This window comes from Ipomoea nil, unplaced genomic scaffold (genome assembly GCF_001879475.1).
Source record: "Ipomoea nil cultivar Tokyo-kokei standard unplaced genomic scaffold, Asagao_1.1 scaffold1719, whole genome shotgun sequence".
Lineage (NCBI taxonomy): Eukaryota > Viridiplantae > Streptophyta > Magnoliopsida > Solanales > Convolvulaceae > Ipomoea > Ipomoea nil.
Window position 1 is genome coordinate 21,973 of NW_017618147.1, and position 25,489 is coordinate 47,461.

General features: G+C 38.8%; 3 protein-coding genes across 4 annotated transcripts; 2 read left to right on the forward strand and 1 right to left on the reverse strand.

Moving 5' to 3' along the window:
- Positions 1–1,966: 1,966 nt before the first annotated feature.
- On the forward strand, positions 1,967–3,827 carry LOC109191720 (cytochrome P450 CYP736A12-like). Its single transcript, XM_019342370.1, has 2 exons — positions 1,967–2,971; positions 3,104–3,827. The coding sequence occupies exons 1-2, from the start codon at positions 2,072–2,074 to the stop codon at positions 3,716–3,718; spliced, it is 1,515 nt and encodes a 504-aa protein (XP_019197915.1). The 5' UTR covers positions 1,967–2,071; the 3' UTR covers positions 3,719–3,827.
- A 1,682-nt stretch (positions 3,828–5,509) lies between these two features.
- On the reverse strand, positions 5,510–6,863 carry LOC109191721 (betaine aldehyde dehydrogenase, chloroplastic-like). Of its 2 annotated transcripts, none has more exons than XM_019342371.1 (6): positions 6,675–6,863; positions 6,428–6,505; positions 6,192–6,343; positions 6,018–6,078; positions 5,815–5,921; positions 5,510–5,675 (listed from the first exon to the last, which is right to left on the reverse strand). In XM_019342371.1, exons 1-6 carry the CDS (start codon positions 6,795–6,797, stop codon positions 5,585–5,587), a joined length of 612 nt encoding a protein of 203 aa, XP_019197916.1. In that variant the 5' UTR covers positions 6,798–6,863; the 3' UTR covers positions 5,510–5,584. The 2 variants fall into 2 exon arrangements, with proteins under 2 accessions (XP_019197916.1, XP_019197918.1); XM_019342373.1 differs by having other exon boundaries at positions 5,512–5,675; positions 6,629–6,855.
- Positions 6,864–16,459: 9,596 nt separating this feature from the next.
- Positions 16,460–18,958, forward strand: LOC109191673. Its single transcript, XM_019342308.1, has one exon. It carries the CDS (start codon positions 16,460–16,462, stop codon positions 18,956–18,958), a length of 2,499 nt encoding a protein of 832 aa, XP_019197853.1.
- Positions 18,959–25,489: the final 6,531 nt, after the last annotated feature.

Genomic DNA, 25,489 nt, shown 5'->3' on the forward strand with positions numbered 1-25,489 from the left:
ATTTCGCATTATTTTCTACAAGTAGTTTTCTTCTTTTGCGGTCAATAATGGCATTTGGATTTTCGGATTCTTCAGTGGCGTGAATAATCAGCAGCCAGACTTTTGGTCTTTTGTGAACGAATTGTAATATTTTTTTTCAGTAATATTGTCATTAAATTTATAATATACTTTATTTATTGACAACCTATGTTCCGTTCTCAACCATTGATTACACACTTGACAGTTTATTGACAACATATATATTAGTACTCCGTATAATAGAAAAATACTACATGCACTCTTATTTCTTACTTCAATTTTTATTCTTTTTCACAAATTCTTGATGTAGATATATTCTCTGGAATCCACATAATAAAAATACTAAAATAGTCAATCTTTATTTGCCATATCATATAGTATAAGTGAAAGAGTAGAATTTAAGAGTACATATAATAGAATTTCGTATAATAATAGGCATGTAGTCAGACATTTCAACTCTGAATTAATATTGTCCGCCGTCATGCCACGAAAAGTCTAATAAAAGACTGAAATTCGCAGCATCACATGCCACAGTAACCACTCAAATGTCAATACTTTTCACTTTTTAAGCCATGAATTAAATTTTAAAAAGTAATTTCTATATCTTTGCGAAAGGAGATCTAGAATATCAAATTCAGCATTGTGCCATTAAGAAGTGACACATTGTTATGCAAGTATAACAAATATCATAACAAGACACAAAAATATTTAGTTGAAGATGTGCTTTGATAAACTAAACTCAACAGCCCATGTGGATCGTACTCATATAATTATATATTTTAAATGTATGGTATATATAATGATATGGTACGGTTCATTCTCATATCGACTAATTAACCTTGTAAATTTTTTCTAGAATTTTGTCCTCCCACCTCTAACTTGATTTTTCTAGCTCCGCCTCTATTAACGTTTGTAATAGGATGGAGAGGCAAACTGCATTAAAAAGACCATGCTTGACAGGTTTGATCAAGAAAGTGTTGACAAGAATGAACACATGATCTTTAAGTACGGAAAACATACCTCACCTACTCAGCTACCTCTTTCAATTCGGTGCAATAAAGTTGACAATTCTTTTATTTTTGATAACTTAATTAAAATTTTCCGCTTCATTGTACTCTATATCCTTAGACCCCATAAAGGTGTCATCAAAATTCATAAAAAGATAAATTGATACAATTTAGTTTTGAAAACTTAACAGTACATCAAAGGATATATACACTTTTACATATAAAAAGTCGAACCAAACTCATAATTCAAAATTGAACAAAGTTGAAATTTTGTATATATTATTAGTAGAATATCAGGCACGTATATATGTAGTCGGAGAATTCAATTGTGGGGGGCGGAATATAATACAATTAACTCTCATTGTCTACAGGAATAATAATTCAAGAAGATGTTAGCGGCCGCCATGTCAAAATCAGTAACCTTTAATTTACTATTCCGCCTTGGCGTCTGTAATCACTGCTGGATGCAACTTCTCTGTGACTTCATAAAATCTCTCTTCAATTCATTATTTTATGAAATATAATTGCTTATCCAACATATTTAAAAATATAATTATATTTGAATTCATTCAACTTTTTATCAACAATAGCCAGAGCGCAGCTAGCCCTCAAATTTTGTAGTTATATGACTAATAACTTAACATTTTTTTTTTAAAGATATAACAATATTTGTTTAGAGAGTGAGTCTCACCAGAGACCGCTTATGAATCCTTATCTATGAGACAAGTCATCAGGTTATAATCAAAATATAATATCTATGTTGAAAAATATAACATTAATTAGGAATAAATTATTTGCAAATAAATATTATAAATTTTTGAAGAAGACAGCTGTACAGTTGAGTCAGAGAAATGGTGCTGGGAGTTGAATCTGTTGATGTTAAAGTGATTGTGAGTTTGTGACCACAAGACAAGAGAGTCCATTATATAAGCATGGAAGCATGCATTGATGTAATCCAACACAACAACAAAAACATCATTAACCAATTCACCAATCAAACCTGTGTTCGTCGATCATATCGTCTGTGTCAAGAAACCATCAAAACAATGATGATGATGAACACGGCCGCCTGGATTTGGGCAGGCTTTGCAGCAGTGGTGGCAGCCATTGTTGTGTACGAGGCATTTACGAACAACAAAAGGAAAAGGTTGCCACCAGGTCCCAAAGGGCTTCCAATATTGGGACACCTCCATTTGCTGGGGAAAAACCCCCACCAAGATATGCAAAAACTCTCCAAAACCTACGGTCCTATGATGTACCTACGACTAGGGCTGACCGACAACATCATCGTATCATCACCTCAAGCGGCCGAGCGGTTTCTCAAGACACACGACCTCAATTTCGCCAGCCGGCCACCAAACCAAGCTGCCAACTACATAGCCTATGAGCAAAGGGATTTGGCGTTCGGGCCATACGGTCCGTTTTGGCGCAACATGCGAAAGCTCTGCACCTTAGAGCTCCTCAGCAATCTCAAGATCAATTCCTTTCAATCCATGAGAAGAGAAGAGTTGGGTCTTGTCGTAGATTCCTTCAAGCAGGCAGCACAACAAGGCGAGGCGGTTGATTTGAGTACCACCATTTCTTCCATGAGCATGGACATGAGTTGTCGGATGGTGTTTGGGAAAAAGTACAAGAATCAGGACTTTGGGGAGATGGGGTTTAAGGCTTTGATTCATGAAATTGTTTATCTGGCCGCCGTCCCCAATCTAGGGGACTACTTTCCTTTTCTGGGCAAGCTTGATGTTCAAGGGTTCACTCGGCGGATGAAGGCTGTGGGAAAGCTCACCGACCAATTCATGGAGACGATTGTGGAAGAGCACGAAGAGGCTGCAAGCAAAGGCATCACTCACAAAACCAAAGATTTTGTTGATACCTTGCTGGAAATCATGAAGTCTGCAAACACTGACTTTCAATTCTCTCGCAAGCATGTCAAGGCTATGATGCTGGTATGTAACTATATATATAATTCCTTCATCCATTCACACATCTATATATATATTAATTTAGCTTAATTAGTTGATTCTTTCATTAGTTCATACCCTTTCTCATTGAATTTTGGTTGTTTTAATGGTATGTAGGATATACTTGTAACTTCAATGGACACGTCTTCCACGGTAATAGAATGGACCATGTCTGAACTTTTTAGACATCCTGAAATAATGAAAAAAGTGAGGGATGAAGTAGCTGAAAAAGTTGGATATGATAGGATGGTGGAGGAGGCAGATCTTGAGGGGTTGGAATATCTAGAAATGGTCGTAAAAGAATCACTCAGGCTTCACCCAGTGGTGCCGTTACTTCTCCCTCATATAGCAATGGATGATTGTGTAGTTGATGACTTTCATGTACCTAAAAACACAAGAGTAATGGTGAATGCTTGGGCAATTGGACGTGATCCGAATGTGTGGAGCAATCCAGAAAAGTTCATTCCAGAAAGGTTTAGTAAAAGCCGTGTTGATTATAGAGGTAGGGATTTTGAGTTAATCCCGTTTGGTTCAGGAAGGAGAAGTTGTCCCGGCTTACAACTTGGAATTACCGTAGTTCGACATGTGGTGGCACAATTAGTGCATTGCTTTGACTGGACTCTACCAAATAAGATGCTTCCAAAAGACCTAGACATGACTGAATCATTCGGTCTTGTAATAAGCAGAGACAAACATTTGATGGCCATTCCAACATACCGCTTGCCTCAGTAAACTTTGAGCGACTTATTATTCAATTTGCATATGTATTTTATACATTATTTTTTTCTATGTTTTTCTACCTGAAATAATAAATAAAGAGTTTAGTAGCATTTGAACACCATATCCTTCATGTAATTTGTATACTTTTCTACTTGAAACCATTTTTTAAAATACTTTTCCTAATATAATTTGTATTAAATTGATTTCAAGACTAATATATAAATCATATATTTTGAGAAACATTGATCACTTAATTAGTTTATGTAAGGGCACAAGGATGGTCATTACTAAACTTGAAAATCAAGTTCTGAAAGCAAAGGTATTGTTTGGAAGCAGAGAATCAACTGCTCCACCAGAATGGCTGGTAATACCACTTAAGGGCGGATAGATTGATACCAAGAATGTCATTTACTCCATAGGACTTGAGGTTGCCTTTTAAATTTCAATTAAGACAATTCTCTTTAATTGTCTCCCATGCAATAACGATTAATAAGAGTAAGGGTCAATATTTATTTTTCAATAAAAAATTACCTAAATCATATATAGCAACAAATTAAAACAGTTCTAAATCAAGTAATTTAAAATAAAGAAAAATCGCACTTCTGGTCCCTCAATTAGTGCCCATTCTGCAATGTCATCCTTAGTTCCCAATTTGAACACATTTGGTCCCTCAATTATTCTACCATTAAGCAGATTTGGTCCTTCTGTCTATTACTCCGTTTAACGCCGCTTAAATCAGGGGTATACTTGGAATTTCACAATGCATTGTTTGAGTCCTTGTCGCGATCAACAATTTCATTATCAACAACCTTTTGCGAAGTCTTGTGTCGCGATCTAGAACCCATCTTAGAGGCTTCTCCAGTTCTCCGGTGTTTGAGTCCTTGCATGGACGATCGGAAGCCATGGATGAGGCCAGGGACGCGTCTCGATCAACCCCGGCTGCTCAGATTGTAAATCGGCGATCGCCGGAATTTTTAGAATTTGGATTGTTGTCAGCGAGTCTCCGGCGACTTGAGGAGTCCAGAACGATTGGTGGCATTGGTCTCGGGGTGGCGGCGGCTGCTGTTTCATCTGACTTGGAATCAATTTGAAGGCTCCCAAGCGATGGTCTTACCCCAGCTTCCTGCGCTTTGTTGGTCGCGACTGCACCTGGTGGTCTCGTAATAGAGAGGGGTGGTCTTGCCGTGCCTTTGGTGGCGGGAGAAGCGGAGGCTAGTGCACTGCCTTCTCGGCCATATACTGGACTCATCGTATCTGTTGGTGGTGGCCGAATCCCTACGAAGGGGGCGAGAACTAGGTCTCGTCTGATATGATGGTGGTGGAGGAGGACTTGTCACTAGTACAAAACTGCACATACGCAACCATTGTAAAAGACATTAGGCAATTATTGTACAATGTTTGCCTATGAGAGGCTCGCGGAAAAGCATCGACTTTACGCGACCATTGTGAAATGGTTGCGCATTGTTGGTAATACGCGACCATTCTTGACCAAGAATGGTCGCGTATTGTTTTCTTATTTTTTTTTATTCAAATGTACTACGCGACCATTCTTGACCAAGAATGGTCGGGTATTGTTTTTTTTTTTTTTAATCAAATGTAATGCGCGACGATTCTTGGATAGGAATGGTCGCCTATTGTTACTGTTTTAAAAAAATAAAAAAAAATAATAAAATAGTTTTAATACTATATATTCATGTGCAATTCCCACACAACCATTATGAAATTACTACAGTATTTGTAAAAACAATAAATTAAATTACAAATTTATAATTCTAAATTACTATGAGAGAATAGAATACAACAACATATGTGTTGGTAGTTTCATGGTGTTCCACTGTAACAGACAGACAGCAGAAGTTGTTCATGTCTTGTCTCTTTTCACAGCTTTGAAGGAGACTTGTAAAAACCCCAAGCCTCATCCGACACGTACTGTGTAACCTGATTGATGTTCAAGTAGTTTTCTAGTCCCCTGCAAACAACAACACTTCATTGCTTTCTTCATCCTCTATATATATGCATGCATTATATTTTCTCTTCTTTCTAGTTATTGTTTCTGATAGGATAAAAACTGTTAAATGCAGAAAGAAAAAGGATTAGTTTCAGATTATCATTCCCCTAGTTCACGACCAAAACCACTACGCTTCTTTCCTCCCCAAGGAGGTTGCCAAAAGCATGGCTGTGAGCAGTTGATCCAGACTATACCTGACTGGAAAGCCTGCACATTTCAGGGCGATTCAAATTATAAACGTGACATTCTCCAGGATAATGATTGGTTTTTTAAATGAGGATGGAGCTGAGAAAGAACTCTTACCTTTGTCAATCGCTCGCATCTTGCGAGATCTTTTGACAAGACCGCAGCACCCAAACCATATCTATGGAAAATTACCCATTGGAAGAAGGGGAAAGAAAGTTCAGATTTATTTGCAACATAAACAAGTGTTGATCCTATTATACTGTCATTAACGCCAATTGGTGAGAGACTTACTGGGTGTCATTTGCTAGCTCAATGGCTTCAACTTCAGTTTTAAATGTCTTGACACAAAGAACGGGCCCAAATACTTCCTCTCTCCAGATTTGCATGTTCGTATTTACGTCAGTTATGATGGTTGGTTCAATGTAATACCCCTTTTTCAAATGCTGCAATTCAATTGTGAATAAAGTTCATGACCATGAAGATTAATTAAAAAAAATCCATGGTTAAATGTTACTATAAACTTCTACCTCAGGACGCTGGCCACCATACAAAATGGTTGCACCTTCACTTCTGGCTGTTGAGATGCATTTCATCACCTTTTCATACTGTAAAGTACATAAAATTTTCAGTAAGTATAAAATAATACAAAAAACAAATTTAGAAATGATTCCCTTCTCATCAGTCTTAGGGAGAGATTAATATATACAGTAGTTACCATGGAAACTTACAAGAAGTAACTTCTGCAATCTAAAAGTAGCCAAGTAGGTTTCTTACTTGTCCTTGACTAACAAGTGGACCGAGTTTACAATCATCCTCCAAGGGATCTGAAATTTTAATGTTTTCGGTCCATTTTACGAGCCTATCCAAAAATTCTGCAGCAATGCTGTCTTGTAACATTGAGAATGAAGAGGTCAATTAATCCATCCAAGTAAGATTAAAAAAGTAAATGGCTTTTCAAAAAAAAAAAATCCAAATTCTGGAACTAAGAGAACTAAGATAATTCCCACACAACTTCATTTTCACACTGACTTTCTCTCTTCCTCTTTCCACCTGGTGAATGCTCCACTCTTGCCTTCTTAGCAGGAGACTTTTCTTTAGAAGGCGTGTAAACCAGCAAGTCATTCCCATCCAAATTGTTTTTAGTCTCAATTATATTGGATTTATCTTTGGAAAACAATTTCCCGAGACTCATTCCGTCCTCATCATCACTAAGAGGACTATCATTTGAAGGGGACTCTAAATCCGACGATAATGCTACAGGACTAGGTGCCTGTTTTAGCATTAAAATTCTCAATTACCATCAACAATATCAACATCACGCTTCACTATATCCAAGCCAAACATATGCATCTACTCAATTCACATAACCAAATAAATCATCAACCAAACTAATCACATTGCATCACCAAACATTTCAGTACTGAATCAAAGAATATAAAATAACCCAACTCTGGATGCTATATAATTTGAGCTAGATCACGTTTTTTATAGGGCAAAATGAAAGGCAAATCATCTATAAGCCAACTCCTTAAAATACAACTGAAGTTTGAGGTAAACAGTACATTCAAATGCCATTATTAGCTCTGTAACAGATATTTCAGCTCTAGCAGAAAAAGTAACAAAATTCTAAGTGGAAAAGATTATAAAAGAAAATCAATACATTTACCTTGAAAGAACGAAGCCAATCTGGAGATTCTTCTCTTGAGGTACTCATTTTGAGCTTTCAGGAATACCAATAAATAAATAAATTTACTCGAGAGTTTGTCTAGGGGCGAGCATTATAATCACTAATAAGCCAATGGAGCACGTTTTAATGTAATGGAGAAATTGACTACCAACAGTTTTTCACACAAATAAACCTGCAATAGATCCAATTGCTGCCATCAACTTCTTAAATTTCAAACGGAGCATAAAATAAGCATCTACACCTTAATTTTCAATTCAACCTACATATTTTGACGGTAGCTTTTGACCGTGACAAACACTCCGAAGTCCAAACAGCTTGTTTGCCGAGAAGGGAGAAGCCAAGTCACCAACTCGCCGAGACACCGGTTGCCGGATGTCGAACAACTTCTACCGTCGCCCCTAGGCTCGTAGGAATCGCCGAGACGCCAGTCGCTGGATGCCAAGCAGCTTTCCGTTGCCCCTGGACTCGCCGGAGTAGCTGAGTAGGCGTCCGTAGTGAGGGTTAGCCGGGGATGAGAGTTGGACACAGACACACAGAGTCGTTGAATATTGTAGTCTGCAAGAGTGCAGCCATCCTCTGTGGTGGGGGCGTGCGACAGTGGACGTGGTCGCCGCCAATGGCGTGGTGGCGGTGGGTCGCCGGGCGAGAGCAGCGGCGTTTGGAACGGAGCCTCGGTCGGATGGGAGCAGATCAGCGAGCTGAGAGTATGAGATCGATGGAGTGGCGCTCGTTCTGATCTGATTCGATGATGGGCTGGTAGATCTAGGGTTAATTTTAAGGCAACCATTTCTATTAGAAATGGTTGCCTATTATAAATTAATTTTTTTTAAATAAATACAAAATACAATGGGCAACCATTGCAGCTAACAATGGTGGTGGATTATTGATCACTTATGTACAAAATTGTCACCGTGAATTTTTGGGCTAAGATTAGGCAACCATTCTTTCAACAATGGTGGTCTATGGTCAATCTTCTATGTTCAATTTTGTACTAGTGTGTCTTCGGCTCCTGCACCCTCGTCGCTGGCTGGTGGGATTCCGGTGAGAAGGTGGCGAATGTAGCTGGCATGGCGGTGCATCGACGAAAACAGAGAAGGCAGAGGTCCAAGCCATATTGGTCTCGTGATGGTCAAACTATGGCTAAGTCTTCTGCTACCACATCAATGAAGGAGTCTGTGGCTCTGCTAGGTAAGGTTCCTCATTCCCTTCGTCACTCTGCTTCTATTTCTGCCCGCAGTGGTGTGTTTGATAATTCTCTAAGTGTTGGTCAAAGGGCCATGGTTTTTGGTGCAGTTACTACTACGGTTGGTCATGGGAATGGGATTGCTAGTAGAAATCATTATGCTCAAAATGGTTTTACTCTTGTTTCTCAAAGTAGTTTGCCAACACCTTAGTAACTATGTTGATGCTAATACTGGGACTACGGTTAGATTCACAAATGATGTGTCTAATTTGACTGCTAATGATAGTGGTAATCTTGCTAATACTGGTGGCCAAAGGTCTCAATCGGCCATGACATTAAGTGATCCTAATAGTAGCATAAGTTTTGTTTAAATAATTCTCATAATGTTAATAATCTGGTGCTTTCTTTGAAGAGGATGATCGGATCAGATCGCCGAGATGGATAACGTCAACCCCGGAATTTTGGTGGCAGAAATGGCAGATCGGCGGAGGAAGGGGAGGAAATACACTTATTATAAACCATGCTATGTGAAATTCCAAGTATACCCGGTGTTAAATGGAGTAACAGACAGAAGGATCAAATATGCTTAATGGTGAAATAATTGAGAGACCAAATGTGTTCAAATTGAAAACTAAGAGTGACATTGCAGAATGGGCACTAATTGAGGGACGAAAAGTGCGATTCTCCCTTTAAAATAACATTAAAATAGAGTTTGATTCCAAATTTTTTTCATAGCTTAATGTCTTTTAAAATTATTTTTCCTTTTTTTCTATATTTATTTTAATAATTATATAATTTTCTGAATTATATGACAATATCACTTTTTACAAGATAAATGCAGACAATCGAGTCATATACTTTTACACTTTATCTTATAATTCAATACATATATACTTTCAAATATTAGAATTATTTATAATTTTATTTTTAATTTTATTATCTAAATATTTAATTAAAAAATTTATCCGTCGCACAAATAATTTACTAGAGTTAGTATAAGAATAGGCACGTTGTTAACTAGGATCGAAAGGTACAATAAAAATAGGCACGTTGTTAGACATTTCAACTCTGAATTAATTATCTCACTATCGACAGTCATGGCATGAAAAATTTAACAAAAGACAAATCTCAGCGTCACATGCCACAGCCCACAGTTATCACTCAAATGTCAATACTTGTCACTTGTTAAGCCATGAATTAAATTTTAAAAAATTAATTTTTATATCTTTGTTGAAGGAGGTCCAGAGCATCAAATTCAACATTATACATCAAGAAGCGACACATTAGTTTGCTAGTTTAAGAAATATCATAGCAGACACAAAAATATTTAATTAAGAATGTACATTGAATAAGCGTAACTCCTTTGTAATTAGGACTCTACCAAATAAAATGCTACCAGAAGACCTAGACATGACTGAATCATTCGGTCTTGTAATAAGCAGAGATAAATATTTGATGTCTGTTCCAACATACCGTTGCCTCAATAAATTCTGGGCGGCTTAATCTTCAATATGCATGTATTTTATACATTAATTTCCTTTATTCTTTTCTACTTAAAATAATAAATTAAGAGTTTAGTAGCATAGAAGCAACCTCGTAAAGAGTAAAGACCTTTGGCATGTATTTTATAGAAAAAACAAAAGCAGGTCCTTTTTTATTTTAATTATTATTTTTAAAAATTAAAAGAAATTTTTTTTTTTTAAATTTATTGAAGAAGTGGCTGCCTCCACCTCCTTCTACTGTGGATGAAGAGGGAGGCAACCATGTTAGAAAAATGGTGAAACTTACATCTTGGATCATTTGATCAAGAATAGGAAGTGCATGGCCTGCCTTGAATTCAATCTTGTGAGTTACGCCTGCCTTTTGGATCAACTGGAGACCCAACTCGTAGTTTTCGCGGTTGATATTCATTGCCAAAAACTTGCCCATCATGAGGGAGAGCAAGGGCAGTGGCGAGAAGAGAGTAACCAGTGTAGACTCCAATCTCCATGGTGTTTTTGGCATTATTCCGTGTAATTATTATGATAATTTATATATACATATTTTTATACTTAAAGGTATAATATTATTTCTTTCCCAAAAAAGTAAAATATTATTTGTACAAAATAAATTATACTTATTTAATAATTAATTATTAATATAATTGTCTTTTTTTTTTTTTATATAGGAATTCTCATTCACTCTTCCGTGTAATTATTATGGTAATTTATATATATTTTTACATACTTAAAGTATAATATTATTATAATTATTATTAAAGAATAATTTTTTTGGCATTAATTTACTATAATTATTTGGCTGTTTTTTAATACTTTTATTAGGCCGTTTTTTAATAATTTTATTAGGCCGTTTTTAATACTTTTTCTAATATTGATGGATATATTGGACCCGGAACGAACCGACCCGGAGAGACGGACCCAAGTCGCCGCGACCCGAGACGCCTCAGCCCAACCCCTTGGGTCGTGGCCGGGTCGGCCCAAGCAGCTCGGCCGTGGGCCGAGCCCAGCCACGGACGAGCTCGGTGTACCCGAGCTCGTCACCATGGACCTCGGCTACTGCCGAGTCGGTCCATGGTGGACTCGGCTAGGCCGAGCTCGGCACATGCCCAGCTCGGCCATGCCGAGTCGCCTTACTTTGGACCCGATCCCGGAGGGGACGCGGTCAAAGCGGGCCGATCTAACCACCCCCGGTTTTGGGGGTGCGGTTGGGGTTTGGTTGATATAAAAGCCCCGATCTTGTCCTAACAAGGACACTTCATTCCTAAACTATTACTTTATAGCTATCATTGTCTTAATCAAGCCTTGTAATAGCTTATTAGCGATATTTAATACAATTTACGGTCCCCGCGACCTATGGTCCTTGCGACCTTACGATATCCTCGTGTTACATTTATTTATTCCATATATAATCTTATCCGGATTTAATAATTCGAGTCACCCCGGGTTAATTAAATCCATCAAATATAATGTGTATCTAATTGATTTTGAGACTAATATATAAAACATATATTTCGAGAAATATTGACCACTCAATTGATTTATGTAATGGCACAAAGATGATTATTACTAAACTTCGAACTGTTCTGGAAGGAAATGTCTGGATGCAGTGCATGTGAGAAAGTACTGATACCAAGAATATCATTAACTCCATCGGACTTGAGGTTCTCTTTCAAATTTCAAAGAAGATAATTCCCTTTAATTTTCTCCTATGATTAATAAGAGTAAGGATCAATCGCTTTCTCACGTATGCCTATTCTTGAAAAAACATGTCTTTAGTCATGAAAAAATTTATATTTTGCATTTTCAACAATATGATCACTACTCCAAATGAGTTAAAAATATTGATTTGTGTCAGAGAAAGCAACAAAACAACTTCAATAGCAAACATTGTATACAAAAAAGTTTTTCAAAATTTGTAAAAATTTGACTTTATTATATTATCATATTTTTATATTATAATTGTTATTAAATGTTATATCTTTTTTACTTTCTAACACAAATTTACTAGAGTAGTAATTGTTATTGAAGGTTGTCGTAAGCTTGCAAAGCACTTTGAAAGTTTGAATCCGTGTCTTTGTATTTTATTCTTCGATCAACGAATGTGCTTGCCCATTCTCTTGCTAGGGCAGCAAATTCTCAATCTGATTCCTCTATTTGGATTTCAGTTATTTCTCCGTGTATTGAACACCTTTTTCCGGCCTACTGTTTAATATATGAGCTCTTTGCTTTAAAAAAAAAAAAAAATTTCATGTTTTGATTCCAATTATTTTTTAATTCCAGACTACAGCATAATTTTTTTTCCCTTCGAAACATATTTATTTTGCAATAAAAAATTACCTAAATCATATGTGGAAATAAAACATTTCTAAATCAGGTAATTTAAAACAACATTAAAATAGAGTTTGATTCCAATTTTTTTTCATAGCTTAATGCATGTCTTTTTAAAATTATTTTCTTTTTTTTTTCATATTTATTTTATTAATAATATAATTGTCAAAATTATATGACAATATCAATTTTTTCAAAATAAATGCAAACAATCGAATCATATATCATTTAATTAATTAGGTGATACTTTTACACTAATCTTATAATCAAATAAATATATTTTTATACTAATCATATAATTAAATAAATGTATAATTTCAAATATTTGAATTGTTTATAATTTTATATTCTATTTTATTATTTAAATATATAATTAAAAAAATTGTATATCACACGAATAATTTACTAATATAATAATAGGCACGTTGTTAGACATTTCAACTCCGAATTAATTATCTCATTGTCGACGGTCATGGCATGAATAGTCTAATCGAAGACTGAAATTCGCAGCATCACATGATTCACATGCCACACTGATCACTCAAATGTCAATACTTGTCACTTTTTAAGCCATGAATTAAATTTAAAAAGGTATTTTTTATATCTTTGTTGAAAGAGGTCTAGACTCTAGAGCATCAAATTATACCATCAAGAAGCCATACGTTATTTTGTAAGTATAAAAAATATCATAACAGGACACAAAAATATTTAGTTAACGATGTACATTGAATAAAACCAACTCCTTTGTAATTAGAAGGGGAGCCCCACCCCCTTACTTCAACCTTTTTTTTTTTTTTTTTTTTTTTTTTTTTGTATATATATATATATATATATATATATATATATATATATATATATATATATATGTGTGTGTGTGTGTGTGTGTGTGTGTGTGTGTGTGTGTGTGTGTGTGTGTGTGTGTGTGTGTGTGTTATTTATTAATTAATATAATAGGGATTCAATATATATACTTTTGGCCCCTCTATATTTTTTTTTAAATTTATTATGTTTATATTAAATAAACTCAAAATATATATTAGTTCAAATTCATTAAATAAAAAGAAATAAATCAAATAATTAAATTTACCATTTTTATTAGCTTATTTATTTTGTTAATATTTTAATAATGGAATGCATCAAGTATTCAATTTAATTTGAAAAATCTCTAAATTTGAAATATATGCTTTAGTTTTATTAATTACGGTGATTAATTAATTAGTAATTTATTGTGTGTTTTTATTATTTTGTTTACATTTTAAGATGTATATTTGTTAGTTTAAAGGATTTGTTTTAATTTTAAATTGATAAAAATTAATATTGATTCTTTAATTCGTGACCTTTGATTTGTTCTTCATCCCTCAAATGTTAAAATATTTAGTTAATCAGTAAAATAAATATCAGTTAATTATGAAAATATTTAGTGACAAAATAACTGACAAAACTTTTCATTTTATAAAAAGTGACAATATATATATATTAAATAAATGTAAATATCTGTTATCATTACATATATTTTGAGTTATGAAAAATTCTAAAGTAATGATCGATCAACACCCCGTGTCGATCGTACTCATATAATTATATATTTCAAATGTATGGTATATATAATGATATGGTACGATTCGTTCTATGACGACTAACATTGTAAATTTTTTCTACACTTTTGTCCCACCCTCAACTTTATTTTTCTGGCTCCGCCCCTATTAACGTTTGTAATAGAATGGAGATGCAAACTGCATTAAAAAGATCATAGGTGATAGGTTTGACCAAGAGGGTGTTGATAAGAATGAACACATGACCTTTAAGTACGAGAAACATACCTCAGCTCACTACTCAGCCACCCCTCTCGGTGTGTTCAATAAAGTTGATAAATTTTTCATTTTTTATTTTGATAACCTAAATTTTTTGCTTCATCATACTATATCCTTAGATCCCATAAACGTATCACCAAAACCTATGAAAAGATAAATTGATGCAATCTAGTTTTAAAATTTTTACACAAAATGATACACATTTACGTACAAAAAGCCCGACCAAACTCAAAATTCCATGGCAAAATTGAACAAAGTTGACATTTTGTATATATTATTACTCCGTTGTAGAATATCAGGCACGTATGTGGGAGAATTCAATTGTGGGTGACGGAATATAATATAATTAAGTATTATTATAATGACTGGAAATTCAATAAAATGTTAGCGGCCGCCATGCCAAAATCGCTAACCTTTAATTTACTACTCAGCCATGGCGTCTGTAATCACTGCTGGATGCAACTTCTCTGTGATTTCATAAAATATCTCTTCAAATATTATTTTATGTAATTGCTTATCCAACAAATTACAAATATAATTATATCTGAATTCATTCAACTTTTTATCCTTAAACAATAGCCAGAGCGCAGCTAGCCCTCATATTTAATAGTTATATGACTAATAACTTAACATTATTTTTTTTAAAAGATATATCAATATTTGTTTAGAGATTGAGTCTCATTGGAGACCGCTAATGAATCTTTATCTATGAGACAAGTCATCGAGTCATAATTAAAATGTAATATTTATGTCGACTATTCATATTGATCTGGAGATTTCTTTGCCTGATAAGCCATTGTGGAGGTTAACTTGTTATTATGGTTATCCACAGAGGGATAGGAGGAGGGCTGTATGAGATTTTCTACGTTCACTCAAGGGGGTTTCTGACCTACCGTGGGTAGTCTTGGGAGATTTCAATGATCTATTGATGCAGTCGGAGAAAAGGGGGAGGCTGTCGCATCCTGTTGGTTTAATTGAGGGGTTTGCTGAGGTCCTAGATGACTGCGGTTTGATGACACTGCATATGATTGGGTATCCTTACACGTGGGAGCGTGGTAAGGGGACTGCTCGCTGGGTGGAGGAGCGTCTGGATAGAGTGGTTGCGAATATGGACTGGTTACAGGCCAATGATAGGGCGAGGGCCTTTAATATCCGGACTGACTTGTCAGATCATTCTGCTTTGTTTCTGGATATAGGAGGGGTGGATCATGTGGTGAGGCCCCGGGGTTTCCGGTTTGAGAATGCATGGTTGGTTGCTGGATGGTGGTTGCTGGGAGGTGGTGGAGAGGGAATGGTCTAATACTCCGGGTTTGGCTTTGCAGGCAAGGCTTGGCGTGTGTGGCCGAGGCTTGAGGAGGTGGGGAGGGGATCGCCATCATAAGTATGGGAAACGGGTAGAAGGGATTAAAAAGGAGATGAATGCTTTACGGGGTAGTCGGGATCCAGCTTCTTTGGCACAGTTTAGGCAGCTTGATGAGCAGTTGAGTGTGGTGCTAGCTCAGGAGGAGGTTTTCTGGAGGCAACGTGCTAAGCAGCACTGGCTTCAGGGGGCTGACAGAAATACAAAGTTCTTTCACAAGTATGTCACGTACCGGAAGAAGAAAAATGTGGTTCAGAGACTGAAGGATGGGGATGGTGTTTGGAGGGAGGGCATTGCCTTGGATGCAGTAGTCACAGACTATTATAAGCAGATTTTCTCCTCAGGGGGGAATCCAGGGGTTTTTAATGTTGATACCTTGCAGCCTTGTGTGACCAGAGAACAGAATGATGATTTGCTGCGCCCCTTTGAGCCGGAGGAGGTGCGGAGTGCTCTATTTTCTATGGGCAAGGATAAATCTCCAGGACCGGATGGCATGAATCCGGGCTTCTATTAGGCCTTCTGGGATGTCATAGGTAACGATGTTTCTGATTTTGTGCTTAATTGCTTGTCTGAGAAGTATTTTCCTACAAATTTGAATGATGCTAATATTGTTTTGATCCCGAAGAAATGCTCCCCTGTGTCTGTATCTGATTTAAGGCCGATAGCTTTGTGTAATGTGTTGTATAAGATCATGGCGAAGATGATTGCAAATCGTATGAAACCATTACTTGAGGGTTTGATTTCTATTTCGCAAAGTGCATTTTTACCAGGTAGGTTGATTTCAGACAATATACTTATTGTGTCTGAGGTTGGCCATTATTTGAGGAGGAAACAGTTGGGGCAGGTTGGGTGGGCAGCCTTGAAACTTGATATGGCGAAAGCCTATGACAGGATGGAGTGGCCTTTTGTGCAACGGATGATGACTGGCTTGGGTTTTGATGATAGATGGGTCCAGTTGGTAATGTTATGTGTGCGGACGGTACATTATAGGATACTAGTCAATGGAAAGCCAACAGAGGAAATAGTGCCCACGAGGGGGCTGAGACAAGGAGATCCATTGTCTCCTTATCTTTTTATAATTTGTGCTGAGGGCTTATCGTTGTTGTTGCAGGATTCTCAGGCTAAAGGCCTTTTACATGGGTGCAGAGTGGCTAGGGGGGCTCCATCTATCTCACATCTGTTTTTTGCAGACGATAGCTTACTTTTCTTTAAGGCTAATATGCAGGAAGCTCTGGAGGTAAAGAAATGTCTGGGGATTTATGAGGCTTTCTCTGGGCAGGCGGTAAATTTCCAGAAATCAAGCATTACGTTTAGTCGTAATACGCAGGTGGGGTTAAGGGACCTGTTTGCAGATGCATTGGGGATGGGCCAAGCGGATGATTTCGGGAAATATCTTGGTTTGCCTTCGGTTGTTGGCCGTAATAAGAGAACGATATTTGCATATGTAGAGCAAAAATTGAGGCAGAGGTTCGGATCATGGAACAAGAAGTTGCTGTCTAAGGCTAGGAAAGAGGTGCTCCTGAAGAGTGTAGCGCAGGCAATGCCCACCTACACAATGAGTATTTATTTACTTCCTATGTCTTTGTGTATTGCTCTTGAAAGGTTGATGAACAGGTACTGGTGGGGACAGAGTGGCTCACAGAATAGTATTCACTGGATGTCCTGGGACCGAATGTGCGTCCCTAAGAAGTTTGGAGGTATGGGTTTTAAACGTTTACATGAGTTTAATATTGCTCTGTTAGCTAAGCAGGGGTGGCGGCTATTAACCAGTCCGGAATCCCTTGTGGCTCGCGTGTATAAAGCCAGGTACTATCCTTCATCCTCTTTAAATGAAGCCACGGTTGGTGGTAACCCGAGTTATGCGTGGAGGAGTATATTAGCAGGGCAGGCATTGCTAAAGTCTGGTTGTAGGTGTAGGATTGGTAACGGAAGGTCCACAAGGGTAATTAATCATCTGTGGTTGCCCGATGTTGTTGATCCATATGTAGCCTCGACCCATCCAGGTCTGGGGCAGGAGCTTCTGGTTTCGGACTTGATTGACAGTACCACGAGCGGTTGGAATAATGACCTGCTAGTTGAGTTGTTTGCCCCACGTGATGTTATGTTGATTAAGCAGCTTCCTGTGTGTTTGAATTGTGATGATGACTGGTTTTGGGACAGGGATCTGAGGGGTTGCTACTCGGTTAAAGATGGTTACAGGAGGATGGGAGAGGTCAATGGCCCGTGTTTGCCTGCGTGGAGTAATTTGTGGAGTTTACAGGTCCCCCCAAGATGGAGAATATTTATGTGGAGAGCTTTGTCTGATATTTTGCCCACTCTTGATAATTTGATTAATAGAAGAGTTGAGATGATTAATATTTGCCCAGCATGTGGTTTGGAGGAGGAAAATATCATGCATGCTTTATGTACTTGCTCTTTTGCATCACAGGTGTGGAATTTCTCTCATCTGCTAATCCCTACTTTTGACAACAGGAATTTCAGCCAGTGGACTGATCTTTGGCTTGGCTGCACGAGTATCTATAATGCAGAACAACGGGGGAGGATTTGTTGCTTGTTATACGACATTTGGACTGCCAGGAATGAGGCGGTTTGGGATGGTTGTTTGCCAATGCCAGGCGTGGTGGTAAGGAGGCTCACAGTGAAGTGGAACTCGTGGACTACTGTTGAACAGCAACGGCGAATCACACCCAGAGCCCATGAACCCGCCAGTACAGCAACAGTGTTAGATGATGGTGTGGTCTGTCATGTTGATGTAGGCTTCAATGGTCCGACACAGGCACTGGCTTACGGTTTTGTAGTGCATGAGAAAGATGGAACCTTTGTGGCGGCAGGGAATGGCCCTCTTATTTGCCCATATGACCCCCTCTTGGCGGAAGCAATGGCTATGGGTGAGGTTTTATCATGGCTAAGGGAGAATGGATACTCGAGGATTTCAGTGTGCTCCGATAGTCTTGTTTTAGTTTCCAGTCTTAAGCATGCAAGATCGTTCCGTACTTATTTTGGTAATGTTTTGTTAGATTACAATCGTTTGTTGTCTGCTATGACTAGATCAGTTGTTATTCATGTTCGTAGGGGAGGATTACAGGATGCCCATGTCATGGCTAAGCATGTAAATGCCTCTTTGGCGCGAACTGTCTGGAGGGATTTACCTCCTTCTTTTCTTGAGCCTGGAATGGCTAATGCATTATAAGTTGGTTGGCTTTCAAAAAAAATATAATATTAATTAGGAACAAATTACTCCGTATTAGTTTTTTTTTTTTTTTTTTTAAGGTTTATACTGCTGTATATTAATGAATAAACTGAATAATAGAGTCAGGAGGGACAGAGTCTCAGTACATAGAATGCTCCTGATCGAATGCTAACGAAGCTAATGTATGGGCATGTAAATTTAAATTTCTAGAAACATAACTCAAAGAACATTTTGCAAATAGCGATATAGCGGTCCTACATTGGTCGATGATGATCCCAAGGTAAGAGTAGTTAGCCGCACGGCTTGAGTGTAGATAATTCCGGAACTCCAAGCAATCCGTTAATATGTCCACCTCCGTAATATCCCGATTTTTAAGCCAAGATAATACCTCCTTACAAGCGAGCGCTTCGGCCATAGTAGCTGAGAGAGCTCCGGAGATCTTTCCACTTGCTGCTGCAATAAACACGCCATGGTGTGAGATGAGTACTGCTCCATAAGTCGCCTCCCCGGTATGTGATCTGTACCCCGCATCGACGTAACACCGTGGAGCGCTGCCAGCTCCGACTTCGGCTGCCGTGGCGGGCAGTGAGGTGGAGACCGTGGGCCGTGTTTGGCGATAGGCGTGGACGGCTGCCACCGATCGGTGCCAAGTCTGATTTGGTCTCGGGAGGGCATGGTCCCATACCGCAGTATTTCGGGCACTCCAAATATTGTATAGAATAGCCGTAGCTAGACCACACTGTTCCTCTGTCAAGACATTAAAAATCCCCATAAGCCATGCTGATAATGAATTAGTAAGAATATTAGTAACAGGCAATCCCGACAATTCCCATACTAATCTAGAATAATAACACAGTATTAATGCGTGCATGGCTTTTTCTTGCGTCGCACGGCACATTGGGCAATTCGGCTCAATCTCAACTCGCCTCCTTATTAGATTATCGGTAGTAGGGAGGATATCAGAAACTGCTCTCCACAAAAAGGTCTTCCATTTGGGTGGTATCCTTAATTTCCACAAAGTAACCCATTTATCAAAATCACATGGGTTATGCTCATAATTCCCTTGAATCTGTCTATAGGCATTTTTAACCGAATATATTCCACTCATCTCCCCCTTCCAATACCATGTGTCCTCATAGTCAGGGCTGACAGGAATCATAGAAATTCGTGCCACATCCTCGGGAATAAATAGATCAGCCAAAATATGCGGGTCCCAGGTACTAGTTTGCTGATCAATCAATCCTGCCACCTGGGCATGTCGCAACTCCTCCGGCATTTCTGTCTGGACTAACGGACTGGGATTATCCGGTAACCAGGGGTGACCCCATATTAAAGTTTTTGCACCATTCCCTATCCGCCTTCTCACCCCGGAACAAACCATTCCATGCGCAGCCATTATACTTCTCCAGCAAAAACTTGGGCAATTCCCTATAGTAGCATCAATAAAAGAAGTATTCGGATAATACCTGGCTTTATAGATCCTTGCTGCTAAAGCATTGGGATTTATGAGAAAACGCCATGCCTGTTTTCCCAACATAGCCAAGTTAAAGGCCCGTAAATCTTTAAATCCCAAACCCCCATATTTCTTAGGGATGCACAACTTATCCCAAGCTTTCCAATGAATTTTCCTTTCAGTCCCTGACCCCCACCAGTATCTATTCATGGTTCTCTCAATAGATGTGCACACTGTCTCAGGTAACAAAAAAACACTCATAGAAAAGGTTGGCATAGATTGAGCCACACTTTTTAAGAGCACCTCCTTACCAGCCTGAGTAAGTAACTTTTTACTCCATGAACCAATCCTTTGTCTGATCTTGTCCTCCACGTAGGAAAAAACAGCTCTCTTATTTCTGCCTATAAATGATGGGAGCCCCAAATATTTTCCAAAATTTGCCGCCTGGTTGACTCCTAAACATGTCGCCACTTCCCCCCTTATTTCTTCCTGGGTATTCCTGCTAAAACATATATTAGACTTATCATAATTAACCTTTTGACCAGACAACTCTTCATACTGGCGCAAGCATCGCTTGATCACACCTGCCTCCTCCATATTTGCTTTAAAAAATAGTAGGCTATCATCTGCGAAAAATATATGGGAAACGGGGGGTGCACCTCTCGCCACCCTACAGCCATGTATTTCTCCATTCTTCTGTGCTTTCTGTAATAGCATGGAGAGACCCTCAGCACATATGATAAACAAATAGGGAGATAGGGGATCCCCTTGCCTGAGCCCGCGGGTAGGCATTACCTGTCCACCAGGTGCTCCATTGACCATAATCGTATATCTCACAGTTGTGACACAATGCATAATCAGATTCACCCACCGCTGATTAAAACCCATAGCACACAGCATTCTTTTCAAGAACGACCATTCCATCCTGTCATATGCCTTCGACATGTCAAGCTTTAGGGCACTCCATCCTGTTAGACCAGACTGCTTTCTATTCAAGTAATGGCCCACCTCTGCCGCAACAAGGATATTATCCGTGATCAAACGCCCTGGAATAAACGCACTCTGGGACTCCGATATTAGATCCCCCATAAGTGGTTTCATCCTATTCGTTATCATCTTGGCCATTACCCTGTATATAACATTACTGAGAGCAATCGGCCTCATATCAGCCACCCTTTCTGGTACGTTCTTCTTGGGGATTAAAACAACATTAGTATCATTGAGGCCCTTTGGGAGATTGCCTGTATTCAAGCAGGATATTATAAACTCAGACACATCCCCCCTACTACATCCCAGAAGTGCTGATAGAAACCTGGATTCATTCCATCCGGGCCAGGTGCCTTGTCCGGATACATAGAATTTATTGCCTCTTTCACATCTTCTGGTCCAAATGGACGCAATAAAGATTCATTCTAATCAACAGTTACTCGCGGCTCAAAATCATCAAACAGAACATCATCATAGGCAGTATTCTCAGTTTCATAAATTTGTCGAAAATAGTCAAGTATAACAGAGCACATATCATTTCCCTCCACCCATATACCATCATTATTCAAAATTCTATTCACAGTATTCTTTTTTTTACGAGCAGAAGCATACCTGTGATAAAATCTTGTATTCGCATCCGCACCACGAAGCCAATGCTGCTTCGCCCTCTGTCTCCAGAACACATCCTCCTGCACCTCCAGCTGGGCTAAGAGCACTTCAATTTGATGAAACTCGGCCAATGCAGCCGGGTCCCTCCTATTCCTGATATCCCCCTGTCTCTTCTTCAACTGCCCTATTTGCTCCCCAAACTTGTGAAAACTCTCACCACCCCACTTCATCAGCCTTTCCCCACATCGCTGCTGACAATTCAGCAACCCCTCAATCCTCCCCCCTTCCCATGCCTCTGCCACCACCTCCCTACACCCCTCATCCTGCAACCACGCCATCTCAAACCTAAAACCCCGTGCAACCCTCCCCCACGTACGCATGGCGCGTCCACACTAAGGAAGAGAGCCGTGTGATCCGAGGGTCGAGCTATAATATTATCCACCTCCGCATTGTCATTTAGCCCACACCAATCAGTTGTCGCTAAAACCTTGTCGAGCCTTTCCTCAATCCAATTCTCCGTTCCCTTACTTTTTTCCCAAGTAAACTGATGGCCCCTCATAGGTAACTGCATTAAACCACAAGCGTCCAGAGTCTCACCAAAGCCTCGTAAGAGATAATTCGGGTATGGATTCCCCCCTCTCTTCTCGTGCTGGAACAGCAGATTATTAAGATCCCCAATAACCACCCAGGGCAACAAAGACCTAGCCTTCAAACTCTGTAACAAATCCCAGGACTCCCATCTCCTACCACGATCAGAATGTCCATAGAAGCATGTCATTCGCCATTGTTTTCCGTTCTGAGCCCTTACCTCCACATCAACATGATTTGTAGAATAACTCAACAATGTTGCCGAATTATTCTTCCTCCAAAACAGAGCCATACAACCACTCAAACCATCATTATCGACATAAAACAATCCCTCGTACCCAAGTGTGACACGGAGCCTTTCTGCATGTATCCGTGCCACCATAGTCTCCATTAGAAATACAAACTCAGGCTTCTTACGGGACACAATGTCCACCACCTGTCGAACTGTTCGTGGATTGCCCAAGCCACGACAGTTCCAGCTGAGCGTACTCATGATGACGGGCGGGGCTGAGTAACAGCTCCCGCTATGCACAAGTTTTTTGAAACATCATTCATTGCCACATCTCCATCCTCCGACCCAACACATCCTTGTTGCCCCTCCCTGTGGCGTTTCCCGGTTGCCACCACTTCACTACCCCTCGGCACAGCACTACCCGAACCCCCACCACCCCTACGGCTTTCCCCCGGCCTCCTTCCATCCCCCTCGTCACTCTCCAGCTCCGACACCGGCATCGGCAACGGTTTCCCCCCCACCGGTATAAGCCAACTCTCGCCCACCCCTCTTGCCGGACCCCGACTGCCTCCTGCCCTCAATTCAGCACCGTACGGGAGCTTGTCGACCGGCACCCGACTCTCCCGGGCCTTCAAGCAGAAAGTATGGACATGCCCCATGAGTCCACAAAAGAAACAAAATTTGTGGAGTCGTTCATACTTAAAAGAAACCCAACATGTAGTCTTGTCTCTTTTAAGAAGCTTCATACCCCTTCTCAATGGCTTGTTTACCGCAATCGAAACCCGAATACGATAAAAAGTTAACCATGGAGCCCCAACAAATCGGTCATCATGCTTAACGAACTTGCCAATAAAATTACCTGCTTGTTCAAGAACTTTCTGCGACGTATAACCCATCGGTAAATCATGCAATTGAACCCACATATCTACCGTATTCAACGGCACATCACTCGGGCTCATCCCCCCCACAACTTCTCGACAAACAAGCATGTTGTTCTCAAACGCCCATGGCCCCCCATCCAACACATACTCAACATCCGTGTCATGATAAAACACAAACAAGAAAAGCCCCGGTTGAATCTCAGTTACCTGAACCCCTCGCACCGGTTGCCACACGGATGCCATAACCTGTCGCATGAACTCAAGCTTGATCGCCTTTGCCGTGAGAAACCGGCCTACAATAGCCCACGATTTCTCCCCGTCCACCTCGACCCCCCCCCCCCCCCCCCACATCATCTCCGGCCGGGGCAAACTCCTCCGCCTCCCCCTCCAAGACCATCTCCGCCCAACTCTCCGCCAACTCGTCCACTGCCTCCACCGAAACTGCTTGCGCTACCCCCCTAACGTCGGCTTCGTCCATCACTGATAGCAAAAACGCCGGCGAACGCCGGATAAAGGTGAAGAAACCGATCGGAAACCCTAGAAACCCTAGAGAGCGTGAGGAAACCCTAGGAACCCTAGAGAGAGAATCCGTCCCGTATTAGTTATTTATAAGGAAATATGTAATATTTTTAAATTAAAATATAATATTTATGGTTGAATAGTTACTTATGAGAAAAATGTAATAATATTCATGGATAAATTGATTAATTGTTATTTATGAGAGAAAGTGTAATACTTGACTAAAAATGTGATACTTTTGATGAAAAATGTAATGCTTTTTAATCAAAATGTAATATTAAGAGTTGAAGATTCTTTATTTTTTTTTTGAAAGGAGTTGAAGAGTTATTTATGATAAAAATTGTAATACTTATGTGGGGAAAATATAATATTTATTAAAAAAAAACCCGACCCGTTTCATGAATGATGATCCATGAAATGGTCTCATAGGAGAATTTAATTTGTTTTTCTTCCCCAAAGGGTTAAATTCACAATCCCAGGGGTAAATTATACAGTGGACCATGGTCCAAAACGGTGTCGTTTAATTTCTTTTAATGAAAAGAAAACGGTACCCGTTTTGCGTATGTAGCTCTGCTTGTATAACATATTCAGTTTCATTTTATATACATTGTAGCTTCATTTTAGCACAAGTACAGTTTCATTTTGTTCCAACTACAGTTTCATTCGACATTATACATACAATAGTCTTATTACAGTGAGACATGTTATTGAATTTCATTTTATACACATTGTAGTCTTATTACAACACCATTAAATTATAATTATTGTAATCCAACTATGATTTCATTGGACAATATACACTCAAATATGTGAAATTGTTATTCAGTTTCATTTATTTTATATACAATGTAGTTTCATTAGAACACAACTACAGTATTATTTTGATATAACTACAGTTTCATTGGACAATATACACTCAAATATGTGAAACTGTTATTCAGTTTCATTTCATATACACCGTAGTTTCATTACAACACAAATACAGAATTACTCTAAGGGGATGTTTGGTTCATGGAAAATATTTTTCAAAGGAAAACATTTTCCTTAAAGTGGAGGAAAATGTTATTTTCTTGTGTTTGGTTCATGGAATTCATTTTCCATTGGAAAATGAATTCCTCAAATTTGAGGAAAAGGATTTTGTTTTCCATGGAAGATGGGAAGAAAAAGTGAGATGGAATGCTATTTTACCCTTGTTTACTTTTTTTTAATTATATTACTTTTATTAACATTTTCCTTAAAGTTGAGGAAAATGTTATTTTCTT

Excerpts from the sequence above, each read along its gene's own strand:
- LOC109191720 (XM_019342370.1), top strand. The coding sequence starts at position 2,072 with ATGATGATGATGAACACGGCCGCCTGGATTTGGGCAGGCTTTGCAGCA. Across the intron at positions 2,972-3,103 it reads ATGTCAAGGCTATGATGCTG|GATATACTTGTAACTTCAAT; the intron begins GTATGTAACTAT and ends AATGGTATGTAG.
- LOC109191721 (XM_019342371.1), bottom strand. The coding sequence starts at position 6,797 with ATGTTACAAGACAGCATTGCTGCAGAATTTTTGGATAGGCTCGTAAAA. Across the intron at positions 6,506-6,674 it reads CACTTGTTAGTCAAGGACAA|TATGAAAAGGTGATGAAATG; the intron begins GTAAGAAACCTA and ends TGTACTTTACAG. Across the intron at positions 6,079-6,191 it reads GAGCTAGCAAATGACACCCA|ATATGGTTTGGGTGCTGCGG; the intron begins GTAAGTCTCTCA and ends AATTTTCCATAG.
- LOC109191673 (XM_019342308.1), top strand. The coding sequence starts at position 16,460 with ATGGCGAAGATGATTGCAAATCGTATGAAACCATTACTTGAGGGTTTG.